General features: G+C 47.9%; 1 protein-coding gene across 1 annotated transcript in view; it reads right to left on the reverse strand.

Moving 5' to 3' along the window:
* The window catches only part of bsnb (bassoon (presynaptic cytomatrix protein) b), a 58,411-nt gene that overhangs the window by 9,885 nt on the left and 31,790 nt on the right, over positions 1 to 16,736 (reverse strand). Inside the window, exons 5-7 of the mRNA XM_035387654.1 lie at positions 12,291 to 12,875; positions 3,178 to 10,038; positions 365 to 2,489 (exon numbers count right to left, since the gene is read on the reverse strand). Coding sequence (XP_035243545.1) covers positions 365 to 2,489; positions 3,178 to 10,038; positions 12,291 to 12,875 — 9,571 coding nt within the window. The remainder of the gene's footprint in view (positions 1 to 364; positions 2,490 to 3,177; positions 10,039 to 12,290; positions 12,876 to 16,736) is intronic.

Here is a 16,736-nt window from a genome sequence, read left to right on the forward strand (position 1 = left end):
GTTTATGGCAGGCAGGGCACAAGGCCTTTTGGACACACATGAACACACGTGTAAAAACCAAAAAAAAAAAAAAAAAAAGCCACAGGTCCAAAAAGATAATGAAGTAAAAAATGTTAAAAAATGAAGATGTCCACAACACAGTATCAAATAGAAATGCACACCATAACATGCAGTAACACTGAAAAATGCAGGCACATGCGGTTTCAACCCCACAGCTCACAACAGCCACATTTATTTACAGTCCCTTCAAAGACAACATATTTTATCCTTTTAGATGAGATGAAACAATGGCATGCAGTTTGTTTTCAAGAAATGGAGGGTACATTTAAAGTTCAGGCAAATTTTGGCATTCAGCACCAGTTACCTTCGCTGTCAGACACAGCACAATGCATATCATCCACCAGGTATGGGTCGTCTGGTTTATAAACGTGACTTCTGGGTACATCCTTTGTGTGGTGGTCCACATCAGGCAGGGAGTGGCTAGAGCCATACTGATTGCGGCTGTCATGTGGATCAACCGCTGCAGGACCCCGCCCAACACCCATAGGTTTTCCTACAGGACTAAGCGGGCTCTCCTCTTCTGAGTGCTGGGGCCGGATCGAGGAACGGCCTCGCACGTGGCTGCCCCTCTGGGCTCGCTCCACCGTGTCCCGCTCATATGACTTGCTCCGGTAGCCAGAGTCCCGGGAAGAGATCTTGTCCATCCCATAACCAGTTGAGCGGGACCTGCCAGAGCCGTACATACGGTCCTCCTCCTCCAAGGCCTCCCGACTTGACGACCCATAATACCGTTGCTGATCGTACACATTTTTCTTCAGCCCGTGTGTGATTTCATCCCCAAGCTTCTTGGCCCGGGATACCACGGTGCAACTCCCGCCAGATGGCGTGGTGATGGTATAGGAGGCTAAGTCAGACTCTACGTCCCTGGCCTCTTCAATGGGGGAGAACTTGGAGATCTTCTGCTCCATGCCCTGCTTCCTGTGTTTGCTGCGCTTGGAGGATGACACTACAGCTGGTGCGAGGCTCTTGGAGGAATGCTTCTGGACGCCAGCTCCCCCTCGTGATGAGGAGTGCTTGCTGTAGTCATCGTAGTAATACGAGGATCCCCCACTCCGACCATGAGGGTCTGCTCCTTGTTGGTGGTATGCAGAGGTGGTCTTGCCACTACCATATGGGTACTCTGGCTCGTCTCCATAGGGCATGGCTCGGGTAGGGCCATTCTCGCTTCCATAACGCCCGTTTGGCGGCTGCCCATGGATGTCGGTCCGACTGTGCATGTCTGGGCCTGGTCCCATGCTCTCCTTAGTCAGCTCACTGATGTCATCGATCATGACATAGTTACGAGGGATGTTCTGCTCCAAGTTGGAGTAAAGGCCCTCTGAGGTGTAGGCAGAGGTGGGGCTGTCTGCAGAGCGGATTCGGTCTGACATGGTCTGCTCAGGGGGCCGATACTGCCCATACATGTTAGCCATTGTGGTGGAGGTGTAAGGGCTAGTAAAGGCGCTGTCCTGAGCTGATGTGGTGACCACCACAGTGGGGTTGCTGATGACCTCATAGTTGGTGGGAATCTTCTGCTCCAGGTCAGCTAAGGAGGTCTGCCGGGGTTTCTGGTGAATTGAGAGGACCTCAGCCTGTGGCTGGAATGCCAGGCTCTGGCTCGACTGGTAGGAGGTCTGGCTTGGGTATGGAGGAGTGCCTGTTGGGGGCTGGAATCCAGGCAGGCTAGGGTGTCCCAGTTCAGTCTGATAGGAGAGCTGGCTCTGGGGGTAGCCTTGGGAGGGGTATGTCCCCTGAGGGTGGAGGGTTGGGGGAGATGGGTGGGGCTGACAAGTTCCAGGCTGAGGTTGAGACTGGGAGATGGTGGGGTACTGCGGGGGTTGGAAGCCTATCTGCTGGTAGGCAGGACTAGGCTGGGGTGGGGGTGGAACTGACTGACTCTGCGGATACTGATAAGTCAGGAAAGAAGAAGCGAGTGTGTACTGATTGGAGGCCAGTTGATCAGAGGCGAACTGGCTGAGAGGAGCACCACCACTTTGCTTGCCCAGAAGGCCATTACCATCAAAGGCTGATGTGGAGGCCATGCGCACATTGTTGAGCTCGCTGTCAGATGCATAGTCACGGCCATCCCCAACTGAGCGCAAGTAGGCCAGTTCCCGCTTCTCTCGCTCCTTGCGCTGGGTGATACCTAACTCCAGGTAACGTAGCTTGGCATCAATCTCTTTCTCCTCCTCCTCCAGCTCAGCCTGCTGCTTGCGGAGCTTGGTGGACTCCTGCTCCACAGCCTTCAGCTCATTCAGGAGCCCTGCTTTGGTAATGGCGATAGATGGCCGAGGCAGCCCACGCTGGGCTAGGGAGGAGGGAGAAGCATACATATGGGGGAGGGCAGGGGTGACGATGGGGAGTGGGGTTTCCTCCGGAGGTGGGCTGGGCAGGGTCCGCTTCACCTTACGCATCAGTGCGTTCTGCTGCTGCTGCTGCAGTGCCATCAGCTAAAGAACACAAAAACATCATTACGCAAACCCACCCTGTGTGCCACCACTATCGCTTCACTCGCTCATTGAAAGTAATACTAGAATATACAGTGAGCTCAATAATTTTTGGGACAAAGCCATATTGTTTCTTGCTCTGTACTTCATAATTTTAGATTTGCATTCAAACAATTCATATGTGGTAGAAGTTCAGATTATCAGCTTTTATTAAACAATATAAAAAAACAGTCAAAGACTTTCTTCAGTGCTAAACTATAGAGTTCTTCCTTATCCTACCAGGCCCTTTGTGTTCACTGAGCTGACCAGTGCTCTATTTTTTTCTTAGTGATATTCCAAATGGTTGATTTTGGTAAGCCTAAGGTTTAGTCTATATCTCTGAATGTTTTTTTTTCTTCATATATTTCAGGCTCATTTTTACAACTCCGGTCGTTATGCTGGAGTTGTGTATTACAAGTGCTCTTATTACCACATTTCTGAACAATCTCCATTTTCAAGGTCTTCATATCCCAGAGGTTCTACTGTATGTATGAAGACTGTTATAATTAATACTTAAAATAAATGTATTGTCAATTAATTTTTTTTTTGCTTGAATTGTATTTTACCATCTGAAGCCTTTCACACAAGTTATTCAGAAAATAATCACATATGAAGATAAAAATGTGTCTGTCAGAAGTTAACTGTTACGCACCTGGCTGTTCTGGAGAGCCTGCTGTTGATACAAGGAGAACCTGGCCCGTGGCGAGTCATCCGAAGTGGGGCTCAGTGGTTTGGGGTCAGACATGGACCGCTGAACACTCTTGATTGGGCGAGGCAGTGTTTGGTGACGTTGGGGTGACTCAGCAGTAAAGTGTTTCTGTGGGGTGACGTGTGCCTTGTTGAGTCTCTCGCTGGAGGAGAATGAGGTCTCCAGCATTCGATGGGGGGACAATGGGGAGACAGGGGAGTACAGAACCTGGGGTGATTTAGGAGGCTGGCGGGCCAGGTTTGAAAGGGAGTCACTGTGCATCTGTGTTTGGTAGCCAATCTCCAGCGGGTCAGGCTTCCTCCTCTCAAACTTAGCCACACCCTGCTGCCGTGGGCTGAGAGGATCCACCACTCCAGAGCCAACAAGCTGCATACTGGTGGAGTATGGGCTGATGGTGGTGGGCACACTCAGCTGGGGCGCCACCACTCCCTGGGACTGGGGCTCAGGCTCTGTCTGGCAAGCCAGGCTCTCCCCTTTCTGGGTCCTCTCTGGGGCCGAGATGTAGTGCAGCACCTCAACCTTGGGCTCTGAGGTGGTGATGTGGATTGCTGGGGACACCCTTCCCAACTGGTCAGGCTCAGTCTGACAGGAGGAGTCAGTAGTGGTCTGGATGGCAATGCTGGAGGAGGAGACCTTAGGTGCCTCAGCCTTGGTGTCAGCACTTGATTCAGAGTGTTTAGAGAAACGGGACCGTCGCCGACGGACTGGCTGCTCCCACTCGGCCTGGTCCTCGTCATCCGTCTGGACACTGCAATCAGCAATACGCCTGGTCCTCCTTCGCCTGGACAGCAGGAACCTCTCCTCCCCATCCTCATCATCAGTCTGCACACTGCTATCAGCGATCCTTTTCACTGTGGGAAGGCCATCCTCCCCCTCTGGCCTTGCCCCATCCCTCAGGCGTGGCATGGAGTTGCGCTTTTTCATTGCCCGTGTCTCCAAAGAATCCTCGCTACTCCTAAGGGACATCTCTGAAGCAGAGTTGGGCAAAGTCCGTGAGGTCACCACTCCCTGGACAACATGCCCTTCCATGTAAGGTTGCCAGAACTGTCCATTCTGGCTCATGGTCCTTTGAAGCTCAGGTGGTATGTCTTGCTGAATTACTCTGCCACTCTGGTCACAGATGATAGAGAATCCCTGAGGAGCAGCTCCCCCAACCACGGTAATACCCTGCATGGCACCTTGTACGGCACCCTGTGCAGACGTGGATGCAGCTGCAGCTGCAGATGCAGCAGCTGCTTCAGCTACAGCAGCTGCAGCTGCTGCTTCTGCGGCAGCTGTTTTCTGCCTTTTCTGCTCTTCCAGCTGCTGCTGCAGCTGTTGCTGCAATGACTGAATTTGGTCCAGCTGCGCTTTCTGTTGGGCTAACTGCTCCCTCTGCATGACCAGCTGTGTCTCCCTCTCAACCTGCTGCTGCTGCAGGACATGCTGCTTAATAGTCTGCAGCTCTTGTATTTCCCGCTGCACCAGCATTTGTTCCTTCTCTCTATGTCGCTGCAACTCCAGACGATCTCTCTCTAGCTCTTCCTGCAGGCGCAGCTGACGCAGCTTCTCCAGTTCCACACGTTCCCGCTCCAGCTGCAGGAGCTGCTCCTGTTGCTGCCGGAATCGCTCCTCTTCCATCTCCTTCTCTGTTTTGATGCTGCTGCCAGTGGTGGTGGTGCAAGCTGCAGAGGTCGCCAGAGCTTCTGGTGCTGACTGTGCCTGTGATTGCGTTTGGGGCTGAGCCGGAATCTGTGCTTGTTGGAGAGTTTGTGACTGGGTCTGCAGCTGCATTTCAGCCTGTGTCTGAGGTTGCATTTGTGGCTGACTTTGTGATTGCATTTGTATCTGGGTTTGGGGCTGCATTTGAGGCTGAATTTGGGGATGTACTTGAGTCTGCAGTTGAGGTGGTGCCATTTGGGGTTGTATTTGAGGAGTAGTATGAGGTTGAATTGGAGTTTGGGTATGGGGCTGCTGCATTGGTACTGCTTGCATTGGAAGGTGTTGTTGGTTTGCAGGTGCTGCAACAGATGGTGGGACGGGCATTGCTGTTGTATGGATGCCAGCAGTTGGTACAGCATTAACTCCTAAGTGGCCAGTAGACCCAGTTAGAATAGTTGTAGTTGAGTGTACACTGATCGGTACTGTGGGGGCTGCTGAAGGTTTCCCAAGGTAGACAGGAGTATCCAGGGCTGTGGTGGTAGCCGGAGCACTTGTAGGAGCAGAAATATGGGCTGCAGAGAACCGGTTAGGAGGTGGGTAACGGAGAGGTCCTTGTGGGGACAGAGGCATCCTTGGAGTTACAAGAGGCAACCTGGTGAGGCTAGCCAAGGGTACAGCAGTCATACCACCTGTGGGATAAGGTCTGTAAACTCCCCTGAGCATGGGCCGCAAGACAGAGGCAGGCTGTGTGGTGATTGGCAGGGTGGAGGCAATTGGGGTGTTGATAGTTGAGTAGATCATTCCATCGGCTGCTCTTACGGCAGAGGGATAGAGTGCACGTAGGCTTGCTTGTCGAGCATTGATCAGGTTAGCATATGCTTGCACATGTGCAGGCTGCCTGACATCAGGACCCATCATGAGGTTGGCCCTCATTGACGCTAAGCTGTGCTGCAAGTTCAGCCTACTAGCTGGACTGGTACCCCTTCCGGAGCTGTACTGCAGTAGTTCAGGGGGATTGCTGTATCGTCCCCCAAATTGGTCCATTGAGTTGAGAGCTGCGCACATTCGACTGATTTCTCTGGCAGTGGTGGCACTATATTGTGCTAGGTTGGACTCCTGGAAGCTGGAGAGATCTCGGGAGTAGCCCAGATCTGTGTTAATATTTGACATGGAGCCATACCGTCGCAGTGGCATAGGCTGTGCCATGATGTCCCCCTGGTGGCGAAGATCTGTGTAGGATCCATACTGCATTCCCATACCCAGGTACCCCCCCTCACAGGCTTGCTTTATGGTGCTCAGGTCCATTGCTAGATCCCCAGATTCACTCTGCAGCCCAGCGTCAGCCAGATTAGTGTCTGACATGGATGGCTGCAATCTTCCTAAGGCGGGTGAGGAGAAGGCCCTACACTCTTCTGTCCCTCCTTGGGTGCCTGCTCCATGCTCCTGATATCCAAAGTTGTCAAGGCTAGGCTCATTTGTCCGGCTTCCCGTAAACTGAGAACCTGAAGGTAGGTGGGTGGTTTGAGATTGTTCGGTTATTTGATTCTTCTCTAGTACTGTAGCCTTCTGTGCAAAGGGCCCCGTGCAGCTGCTGGCAAAGGGAAGCTTGTAGACTACATCACAACATGCCACCTGATTCTCAGCCTTGATCTGGCCAGTGAGGTCCAGGACCTCCTGGGGGGGAGGCTGCTCTGGCTTAACCAGCTGGGTCACTGTAGAACCCTTCTGGTTGCTGGCATCTAGCTGGACCACCATGACATGGGGTTTACCAGTGGACAGATTCATTGCCGTGGGTTTGTTCTTCAGCTCCAGGGGAGCTCCTCCATAGATCTCATGGGGAAGAGCAGTAGAGGTTCCAACTTGAGCAGGGAGAGGAGAGGTTCTGGGAATTGCACTGACATTGACCGCTTGGGCACCACTTGTCTGACTCACAAGCAAGTCTTTCTTCATAAGCAATGGTTGCACTTGGTTTGCTAAGTTGTACCTGGCAAATGATGTTTGTTGATGTTGTTGAAGCTGCTCTTCGAGCTGCTGCTGCTGTTGCTGAAGCTTCTTTTGCTGCTTTTGTAGCTGTTGCTGTTGAATTCCCAAATCTTCCAGGCAAGCATCTATCTTTGGAATGAATGGATCAGATGATGCCAGTGGTCTGGTCTGTGTCAGGCACACTGCTGACCCGACTCCCTGACCCAGGTCCACTCGATTCTGCATTGGATCTCCATAGACCACCGGCTGCTTCGGCTGTGAAATAAACATGGAAGCTGCCACTGTAACACTAACTGTTGTTGCCGTTGATGAGGCTGTGTGTAACTGCTCTTGGGCATTCAGGTTCATGATGAGGGGCTGAACTGCTGTGTGGCGGCTTGGACTTGCCTCTGTTCCTAATGAGTATCTACGAGTCTCTGATGCCAAAGATGTCAGGTCCATACCCTGTTCTGTCATGATGATAGGGGCTGGCTTCATAGGTGTCCGAAGGTCAACTACGTTACTGCTAGGCAGCATTTGGCCTTGTTCTACTACCCTGGAGGTGCCTGGAACAGTGGAGATCCTGCAGAGGGAAATGTTCTCCATGGACATAGACCCCCGGCTGTAGGAGCTAGTGGTGCTGGTGCTAGTGTGAACCCTCTCTGTTGGCTGAGCCTTGTGCAAGCCATGTTGGGTAGACTGATGAGGGAGCTGATGTTGTGGAGAACTTGGGGGACTTGTTGCAGGGACATGGGTCTGAAATTCTGGCTGATGGCTCAGCTTTGTTGGTGAGGTGATTGGGGAAGTGGCAGAATTTACAGTCACAGGTTTGCTGGGGCTAGTGGGCTCAGACCCTAATGTTATCACCATGAAGGGGGCATCCTGCGAGGACTGTTGCCTGGAGAGGCGTGGTGAAACAGTTCTATGAGGCATCTGTGTCCCGTGACCCAATACTGGGGAGGCAGCACCCGAACCAGCAGGGGGTGCTCTTTGTGTAGAGGGCTCAGTGGCACCTATTCTGGATGGAGAGTGAGTAGGGCTCTGTGTAGGAGAGGTGGAAGGAGAGAGGGGGGGACTTGAACTTTTGAAGTAAGAAAAGACTCTGGAGGTAAGGGATGTACCACTTGGATCTGGGGATGTGGCCTGTGTGCTGTGTGTTGGTTGAGCAGGAGTCCTCCTTCCTGGTTGTTCTCTTTGACTGTAAGCGTGGGTGACCTCTGATATCCTGCTAGAAATGTTTGAACCTGCAGGTATAGCTCCTATTTGGCGATCATACGTTGACGACTGGTTTGTGTTTGCAGTTTGACTGACTGAGGCCTGGCTCACAGCTCCAGCTTTATGGGTCTGACCTCCAACCCTGTCCTTCCGTCCTTCTTTTGTGTAATGCTGAGTTACTCGCACATCAGGGACACCTCTTCCTGCGCTCTCTTGTCCAGAAAAGGAAACCGGTGCTGAGAGTTGTGTGGGGCTGGTACCAGGTGTGAGGAGAGCATTGTTCTGCTCCAGCAGCTTAGCAAATCCAGTGTCTAAGAGCTGTTTATCTGGGTAGGCTGCCTCCACCTCACTGCCCAGCTGCCGTCTTGGATCCTGGATGGAAGCCTGCTGTTTTTTCTGAGCTGCCTGTTGATGCTGTAGGCCCCGCACTTCCCCTGACTTTGTGCTCCCCTGCCTTGCCTGCCCCTGCTGCTTCTGCAGCATCTCTGCTTTCTTCATCATCTCCTCGTAGACCTCCTCGGCACTCTTCAGTGGTTTGTCGATGGAAGATGGCGAGGTGGCGGTCGGCTTCTCAGTTGGGGAGTAAAGAGACATGAAGGTGGGCAGGTTGTATTCGCTGCCAGACTTGTACAGCTTTGAGGCCATCATTTCAAACCCCTCTGCCTCTGAGTCAACAGAGGGGGAGTACTCTGAGCAGGAGGAGCGATGGAGCTCCTCCATTTCAGCTGCCTGCCTCAGCTCTTCTGTTGGGGAAGCATCCTCAATGGGGGAAAGATTGCTCGGAGGAGTCTTGGATCTCTCCCTTCGTCTCTGTGCTCTCAGCTCCTCCTTGTCCCTCTTGGTTTTCCTTGCAGTGCTTCGTATCCTTTGCTGCTCTACCTCCCTCATCTTCTCCTGTTCACGCAGCAGCTCCTCCTCCTCCCTCAGCTCATCTTCTTCAGATGAGTCCTCAATGGTGGGCAGTAGTGGACCGTGGGAGCGGTGTCTGGCCTTCCTCTGCTGCTTAGCCTCTTCCAGCCTCTGCCGGCGGCTGGGGCTGCTGTCACTGTCCTCCTCCATGGAGGACACTGATGTAGGGGAGGTGCCAGATGTGTAGCTTGGGGTGGTGGCTGGAAGGGTGGATGAGTACTCCCCCCTTGACCGCTCATCAGGGGAGCCAGTCAGACTCTCCATCTCAAGCTCCGGCTCCCTGTCCAGGGCGAGATCATTTTCAGCACTTAGCTCTATGTCACGGTTGTAGCTGTTGGAGTTGTTCAGCTCAATGGTCTTGAAACGGCGCAAGCCTCCTGCCATCAGCCCATCCTGCCCATTGTCAGCGGACGCTTTGCTGTCCTCCTCATAGCTATTGGAGTGCTGGGTGAGGCGGCGCTTCTCTTTCCCAGAATCGGTACTGTGCTTGTGGCTCTTCCTTGGCTTAGTGTAGCCATACCCTTCATCCTCCTCCTCAATCTCATCCTCATCAGCACTCATCTCCATGATCTGCCTTCGCATAAACTCCTCATCAGTTGTGTCCCTCTGGCCCTTCCGTTGCCTGGAAGGGAGTGGGGAGAGGCCACTTTCACTGCTGTCCTCTACATAGTCATGCCGCAGCCTGCAGCTGAGGTCATCTGAGGATTCCGCTGAACTGATCCGGCGGCTCTCTTCCTCGGCTGCCTCCTCTTCCTGGCCAATTGTGAGCGATCGCGGCCGCTGCTTCCGGTCGTCAGTGTCCTCACTGCCAAGCTGGTGCTTCCCCCGATCCCGCTCCTGCTCAGCCAAGGTCTTGGACTCCAGCAGCGGCCGCATGGAGCTCTCCAGCTTGGTGATTTCGGAGGGGCTGGGTGGGCTGCGCTCGCTGAGCCCCCTCTCACTCAGCTTTACCCCCTCCTCCTGGATCAGCCCCGTGATCTCACTGTGGGAGCTGGAGATCCCATCTGATGAGTAGCCAGTGTCGCTGAGGCTCTGTGGGCTCCGCGTGATGTCCTGCGGCCCGGGTTTACCGCCCTCCTGTGGACAGGAGAAAAAACGTAGATCAATGTCCATCTCTGTCTGTCTCTCACTGACTATAGGCAGGGATGGGCAAGATTTAAACTAAACGGAAATCTGAACTATATATTTGTGTATATGTGCTTCATCTGTAATACTTATACCTCCATCATTTTTATTGTACTTTATTGGTAAATTTGAGAGGTATTTTGTAGTTCGTAACCAGATACATATTAGTGTATTTTTACCCACCCCTGACTATTTTCAGTTCTATTTTTGAGTTCAATGAACAATATTGAACAAGCATTCAAAATATTAGAAATACATATATTAAAAAACAAATATAAAAAATGAATAAATCTGGCGCCCAAAGTGAGGCTGAACATGTCCAATTTCCGCTCTAATTTGGAATGTCTAATTATCTGTAACTGCAGCCACGTTCATGTGTAAGCCCCACTGCTGATTTTGAAAAGTATAGACAACTGCGGTTCTCCTCTGAAACACATGGTGTCACCACACTTCTTTTAACATTGCTGCCGAACTTGCAAAACTAAATAGGTTATGCAGCTGTTCTGTGTTTTGCATGCTGGCGCCCAGGGCAGTGTAAAGGGCTTGGAGTCTGTGTTTCTGGGTCAGTCTGATTGTCTGTGTATTGGGAACTTCACCTTGTAAATAAATGCAACGATTACTGCTCAAGATCGGTCTGGTTTGTCTCTGTACGCAGTCGCAATAGTATTCACAACAGTCTAGCTAGCTATCTCTCTCATTACCTAATAGACACACAGGAGTAAATAAACACATATTATGAATTTGTTTATTAATTAATTTTTTTAATCCTTTAGTGTACCAGGGAAGGTCCATAGAGAAAATGTTTTTCTTTTAAAAGGACATCCTGGGAGACAGACCAGAGAGAATCATTGCAAGTGGGAAGTCAGAGAGAGAGAGCAGGGGTAAAGCCCCTGGGGCAGTTGGTTGAGTACAGAGCCTTGCTCAAGGGCCCAACGACAGCGTTCTTTCTCGAAGGGATCCAACTTCATCTCTCCAGATACAAGTCCCTTATTTACTCCTGTGACAGAGGAACGAGTGTAGGATCTATGTATTCACAATAGTCTAGCTAACATTGACATTGCTACAGAGAGGCATTCCTTTCCACAAATGCATCTCTGCATGCAAGTAAAGAGAGTATCATAGAATTCAAGGGATTTGATACGTTAGATTCCATGACTTCTGGTCACACAGATAGACAACGATTCTGTCCAATCAGGGATGAGATGGCCGGTATGGGATTTGTTTTAGGGTTTGTTGAAGTGTTTTCTGCGTTGTAATTGCTTCACAAAATTATACCGCAATTTCTGAATTGTTATTTTGTTTTATCGTGGTGTTTCTTAGAAATGTTGAAATATCAAAATGTGTTTGTTTAAATGTTGCGTTTCCAAGTTGTTGTCTTTTCTGAGTTGTGAATGTGTTTCAGGAACTGTTTTTGTTTGTTTTCTGATTTGTTAATTTGCCTTTCCCTTCATGACCACCATAAGACAGGGATGAAACACAGACTCCAAACTAACTGCACCCTCCTATACCTTGGGCAATGCAATCGGCTTTTGCGCATCAAATTATGGAGCTCAGGGCAACAGCAGGCACTGGCTTGGTCAAGATTTTAATACCTTATTTAAAGTAATATTATGCTGCAAATGAAAACTTAAAAAGTAAAAGCGTCTTTGAGACCATGAAAAGCGCTATATTAAATACATTTATTATTATTTATTAAAAAGTAAAGTAAAATAAATGACGATGATGGTGATTACAATTAAGAATATGAATAAAAATATAAATAACTAATGATGAGGAAATGCTGAGAAGATAAGGCAATTAATAAAAATGATGATGATGATATGATGATGATGATGATGATGACGATGACAATGATGATGATGGCCAGGAAGATGAAATTTGTGAATAAGATGAAGAGGTAAATGAAGATGATGATGAAAATGAAGTAACTGAAGATTCTGGCGTGGATGGAAAAGATAAAAGAAAGCATAAAATTGATGGTGATGAAGACAAGGAAGATAATGGGGGTGACTATGATGAGAAAAGTAATGATAGTGATTGCTAATGCTGCTGATGACAGTTATGATGAAATTAAGAAAAAGATTACGGAAGCATTAAAAATATGATAGGGATGATAACGACTATTACGATACTGATGATCATAACAGTGATGATGATGATGACGAATAAGATGAAGAGGACAAGCAGAGTGAGAAGTCACTCACATCGTAGTGCCTAGACTTCTGAGATCCATCTTCCTTCTTGATGTCTTTAGATGGAGTGATCTGATCAGTGTCACCCTTTATCGGGGGGGTGGGTTTGGTCTCCAAGTCCTTCTCTTGAAGTTTGGGTATGGTCTCTTGAAGTTTGTGTGTGGTCTCTTGAGGTTTGGGTGTGGTCTCTTGAAGTTTGGGTGTGGTCTCTGGGAGTTTGTGTGTGGTCCCTTGCTGTCTGGGCGTGGTAACCGCTTTCTTGGACATGGCCTTTGGTGGGGCCTGCTGTGGACCCTGGGCCTCCCGTGACACTGGGGGCACAGCCTGCACTGGGGGTCCTGGCTGCTTCGCCAGGGAAGAAGGCCCACTTACTTGGCCGGAGACTGGTCTCTGTTGCTGAAGCTGGCCTGATGACCTCGGCACTGGTTGCTGATTGGGCCCTTTCTGCAACAGTGGCTGCTGTTGATTGGCTGGAGGTTGGTGCTGGGGAGAGCCCATTGGAGGGTGCTTTGGAGATGGCTGAGGGGGTGGTGCATCAGCCAGACCTCCAGACATCAACCTCTGTGTCTGACAGTTTAAGCAAAGCCACTCTTTCTTCTGCAAAACAAAAAGGAAAAACGAAACCCATATACATCATGAAAACTCCTGCTGATGAAGATATTCTATCTATTATTTATTTGATTTATTGTCGCTCAGTTTATGAGTTTATGCTACAGCAATATTCATACTGAAATATATTTCACACTGTAACCAGTGAAATCACATTTTGGTCATAAATAAACCTTTTCAAAATTATTTATTGAATGAATTTTTGAAATAGACTTTTGCTTATCGTATTTTGAAATTGCATTGGTTGCCCCGCTTATTTCAATTTTTACACATTTGTCTGACCTTTCATGTGTCCAGCTCCCTTCTGATCCCAATGATAGGTCAGTTAAATGGGGTTTACTGTGCCTGAATGCTTATACAAAATCCGTTTTCATCATTCAAAACTAACATAAAATTTTTACTCAGTTCATACAGCAGCTTCCAAATGTATATTAATGGTTGAGTGAAATTTGAAAACTAATTAGTGTTCTCATTATTTCCTCTTATTCTGCAGCAACATTCTGTACGCTACTCTTCCTACAGATTTCAGCTAGACCTACCACGTTTGGCAAGTAGCTTCACCTAGTTGCGTAAGCTTTTTGTGTCAGTGGATTCAAACTATCTCCTCTCCCCCTTTCCCCAGCCAGAAGTCCAGTGTGCACGACACCAGGAGAGGTCTGAGTGGGTGGTGAGGGTGTACCATCAAGGACATAGAAAGGCTGACGCCATTGTTAATGGATACATTTCAGATAATGTACTCTTTTTTAATTTTTTTTAAATCTGGAACTAAAGGATGCACACTGAAGCAAAGACAGACACATGAGAAACTTGAGCAGATGATGGAGACAACCAAATACGAGCAGTTAGCATATCTGCCATTATTGAAGACATACTATACTTTGCTGATGCCAAGGACATAATACATTTTACAGAGAGAGAGAGAGAGGGAGGGAGGGAGAGAGAGAGGGGGAGGCAGTGAAAGGCTTCTAAATCACTGAGTGAAAAAATGAATAAAACCGTTTTTAATGCTAAGCATATACACAAAATATGCCTATTTTATTGAGCCTTAAACAAGCTTGAAATTGATCCATCATTTTACAGGTAATTGTCTGAAAAACCATACATAACCTTGACACATACTCTGTGAATCAATTATTAAAATGTATGTTAATATTTAATTTTCATCAAATTTTTATTGTTAATTAATGCTGAATTGAATATATATATATCATTGGTATTTAAAATTGACTTTGTCACAAAGGAAATATTTTCATTTTCTATAATCCAGCAGATACAACACATTCACATAAATAGAAGGATAAGCTGATAGTGAAGTGCTATCATGTTGACTCTACCTCTTGGAGGTGTGAAACAAAATATGCAACAATCACTTCTGTAGCAGCTTTGCACTTCCATGGGTTCAGGTTACATTTTTAACATTCATTTTCAGATTAATTAAAATTCCAGCAGTTTTTATTTAATTTGTTTCACACACTGTGGCACAAAAACTGAGTTGGGTTTGATGAGCATTCAAGAAGTGTATTAACCTCAGGCATGTAGTTTTGACCCTCTCTCTTGAAGAGGGAAGTTACGGATTGTAAGATTGGTTACTTGTAAACTGATTGGTACTTCCAAGTTTTAGTCAGTGTTATGTTCTTATCACCAGCAATTGTAGTCCCACCTACATGAAACCATGACTTGTAAGAAATAACTAACCATTGGCCCACTAGTCACATTCCTAGAATTTAGGCAGCTTCTACACTTCAGATTGTAAATCTCACATCAGGTGATGATTCTAGCCAACTCAACCACTGACCAATAAACATAACCCTGTCTAAAACTGAACAAGTAAATCTCTTCCCACACACTCTGGAGATGTGTCTACAGTGCCTGGGGACAAGGCCAAGACCTAACAGCTAATGACGAGAGTAGACACACCCCAAACAGGAGTAGAGAGGATGTGGCTGTTCAACATGCCTCAGACAGACATTAATGTGACACATACCTGAGATCCGATTCGACAATTCACAAAATCAGTTGTACGGAATAGGACTGATTTCAACTCTGTGTGCCAAGTTGCAGCAGAGCTACAGAGGAGCTGATATTGCATATAATGCTGATATTGCATTTGGTTGTTACAGGAAGCAGTCTTGGGTGGTATTACACACATAGAAGCATCTGTACATGTTTGAGTTTGCAATGCTTTTGGTCAAAGTATATGAAGGTTCTGAAGCCCTGAACACCACTATAAACTCTGTTAATTACCTCTGTGGTCCCACACAAGCAGCCAGCAAGCACAGATTAGTCATATTTCTATTACAAGCAACCTTAGTCACAGAGTGACAGCTCTATAAATAATGGAGAGAACATGCTCAAATATAAAATGGAAGAGCTTCTTCTGCAGAAGGTCTTTCAAGTGGTTCCTAATGACTCACTGACAGACAAATTGCATAAATCATCAGAATATAAATTTGCAATTTATAAAACAATGACACTGTCTCACAAAAGATTTTCCATTCCAAACTAGGTAAAGCTTATGCAAAACACCGTCTCTGAAACCTCAATATGTTAATGGAACAGAATTCTTGCTTGAAAGCAGAATTCTAGCTTTTTGTGAGCATTGTTGGTAAAATATGACTCATGAGTATATTTCCATATTTCACATATAACTAAGTGTACAGTTGTGCTTGTTAGGGGCTGAGTGGTCTAAGCTGACCAGTGAGCACACACTCTGTATAAGGCTGGCAGGAATCTTTTATATATATATATATATATATATATATATATTTTGATGACCAACATGGGGCTGGACATGTCCAATTCCTACCCTAATTGGAATGTCCAACAAGCTAATTGTAACAGCAGTCATATTCATGCATGATCCCGTAATACCAATTTGAGAGAGTTGAGACATCTGCAGTTCTTCCCCTCAAAACACATGGTGTCACCAGCCTGCTTCTTTTCACAGGCCACAGCTTAGCTTGAACAGACTGGAGATAGAGAAAGACCTTTCATTTGTGGCTTCCGCAGTCCATGGGCACCTGATCGACCAATGGGATTCTCTAGAGAGCAATGAAATGTGAACCCCTAACCGACTGACCCCTCCTGTGCCCTGGGCAATACAATCGCCAATTGCCTGACAGCCGATGAAGCTACTGGCCACAGTCAGCACTGGCATGGCCTGGATTCGACCCAAGGCAGTGAGGCTCACCCATGCAGCAAAACATGGTGGGAAGGGGTGAGTAGGGTTAAGCTGAGTGGGGATGAGGGAGCGAGGAGGAGTGGGGTTGAGTTGAGTGGGGATGAGTGAGTTTGGCTGAGTAGGCTGAAGAAGTAGGGCAGCACAGGTATGGATGCAAGGCAGGAATCAGGGGTGTGGTCTCCATACCCCAAAAAGTGCTCCTCTCATGACTGGAGGTACCATGAGAGTCAAGCTGCTATGGAGCACAGATAAAGGATGGAGAGAGTATTCTGTGGCTACACAGACTGATACAAACAGCTGTGTCCCTGGCCGTAAAGCTTAACACCATGGATTACTGACACTTCTAAAAATCTCTTTTGTTCATCAGCAGAAGTAGACAGTGCCTAACCTAATGGTTCTTCTTTCTTTGGCATTTTTTTTGTTGTAAAATCTATTGATGAGAAAGGTCACCACAGGCAAGTGGAATCAAACACATTCAGGTAGGAGGGAGAGGAAATTCGGGTTATTGTCAACAGAATAGAGATCGTTTTGCTAACCTTCTCCATGATAATGAACAGTGGCTATCCATACTCTCAGTGAGAGGAAGACACGCATCTGTGACTCAGCTTCTTACAAATACAGCTTTGGTTATCTCTGCAACACAAAGTGCAGTACAAATGAATGAAGGA

The sequence above is a fragment of the Anguilla anguilla genome, chromosome 13 (genome assembly GCF_013347855.1).
Source record: "Anguilla anguilla isolate fAngAng1 chromosome 13, fAngAng1.pri, whole genome shotgun sequence".
In the NCBI taxonomy this organism is placed as follows: domain Eukaryota; kingdom Metazoa; phylum Chordata; class Actinopteri; order Anguilliformes; family Anguillidae; genus Anguilla; species Anguilla anguilla.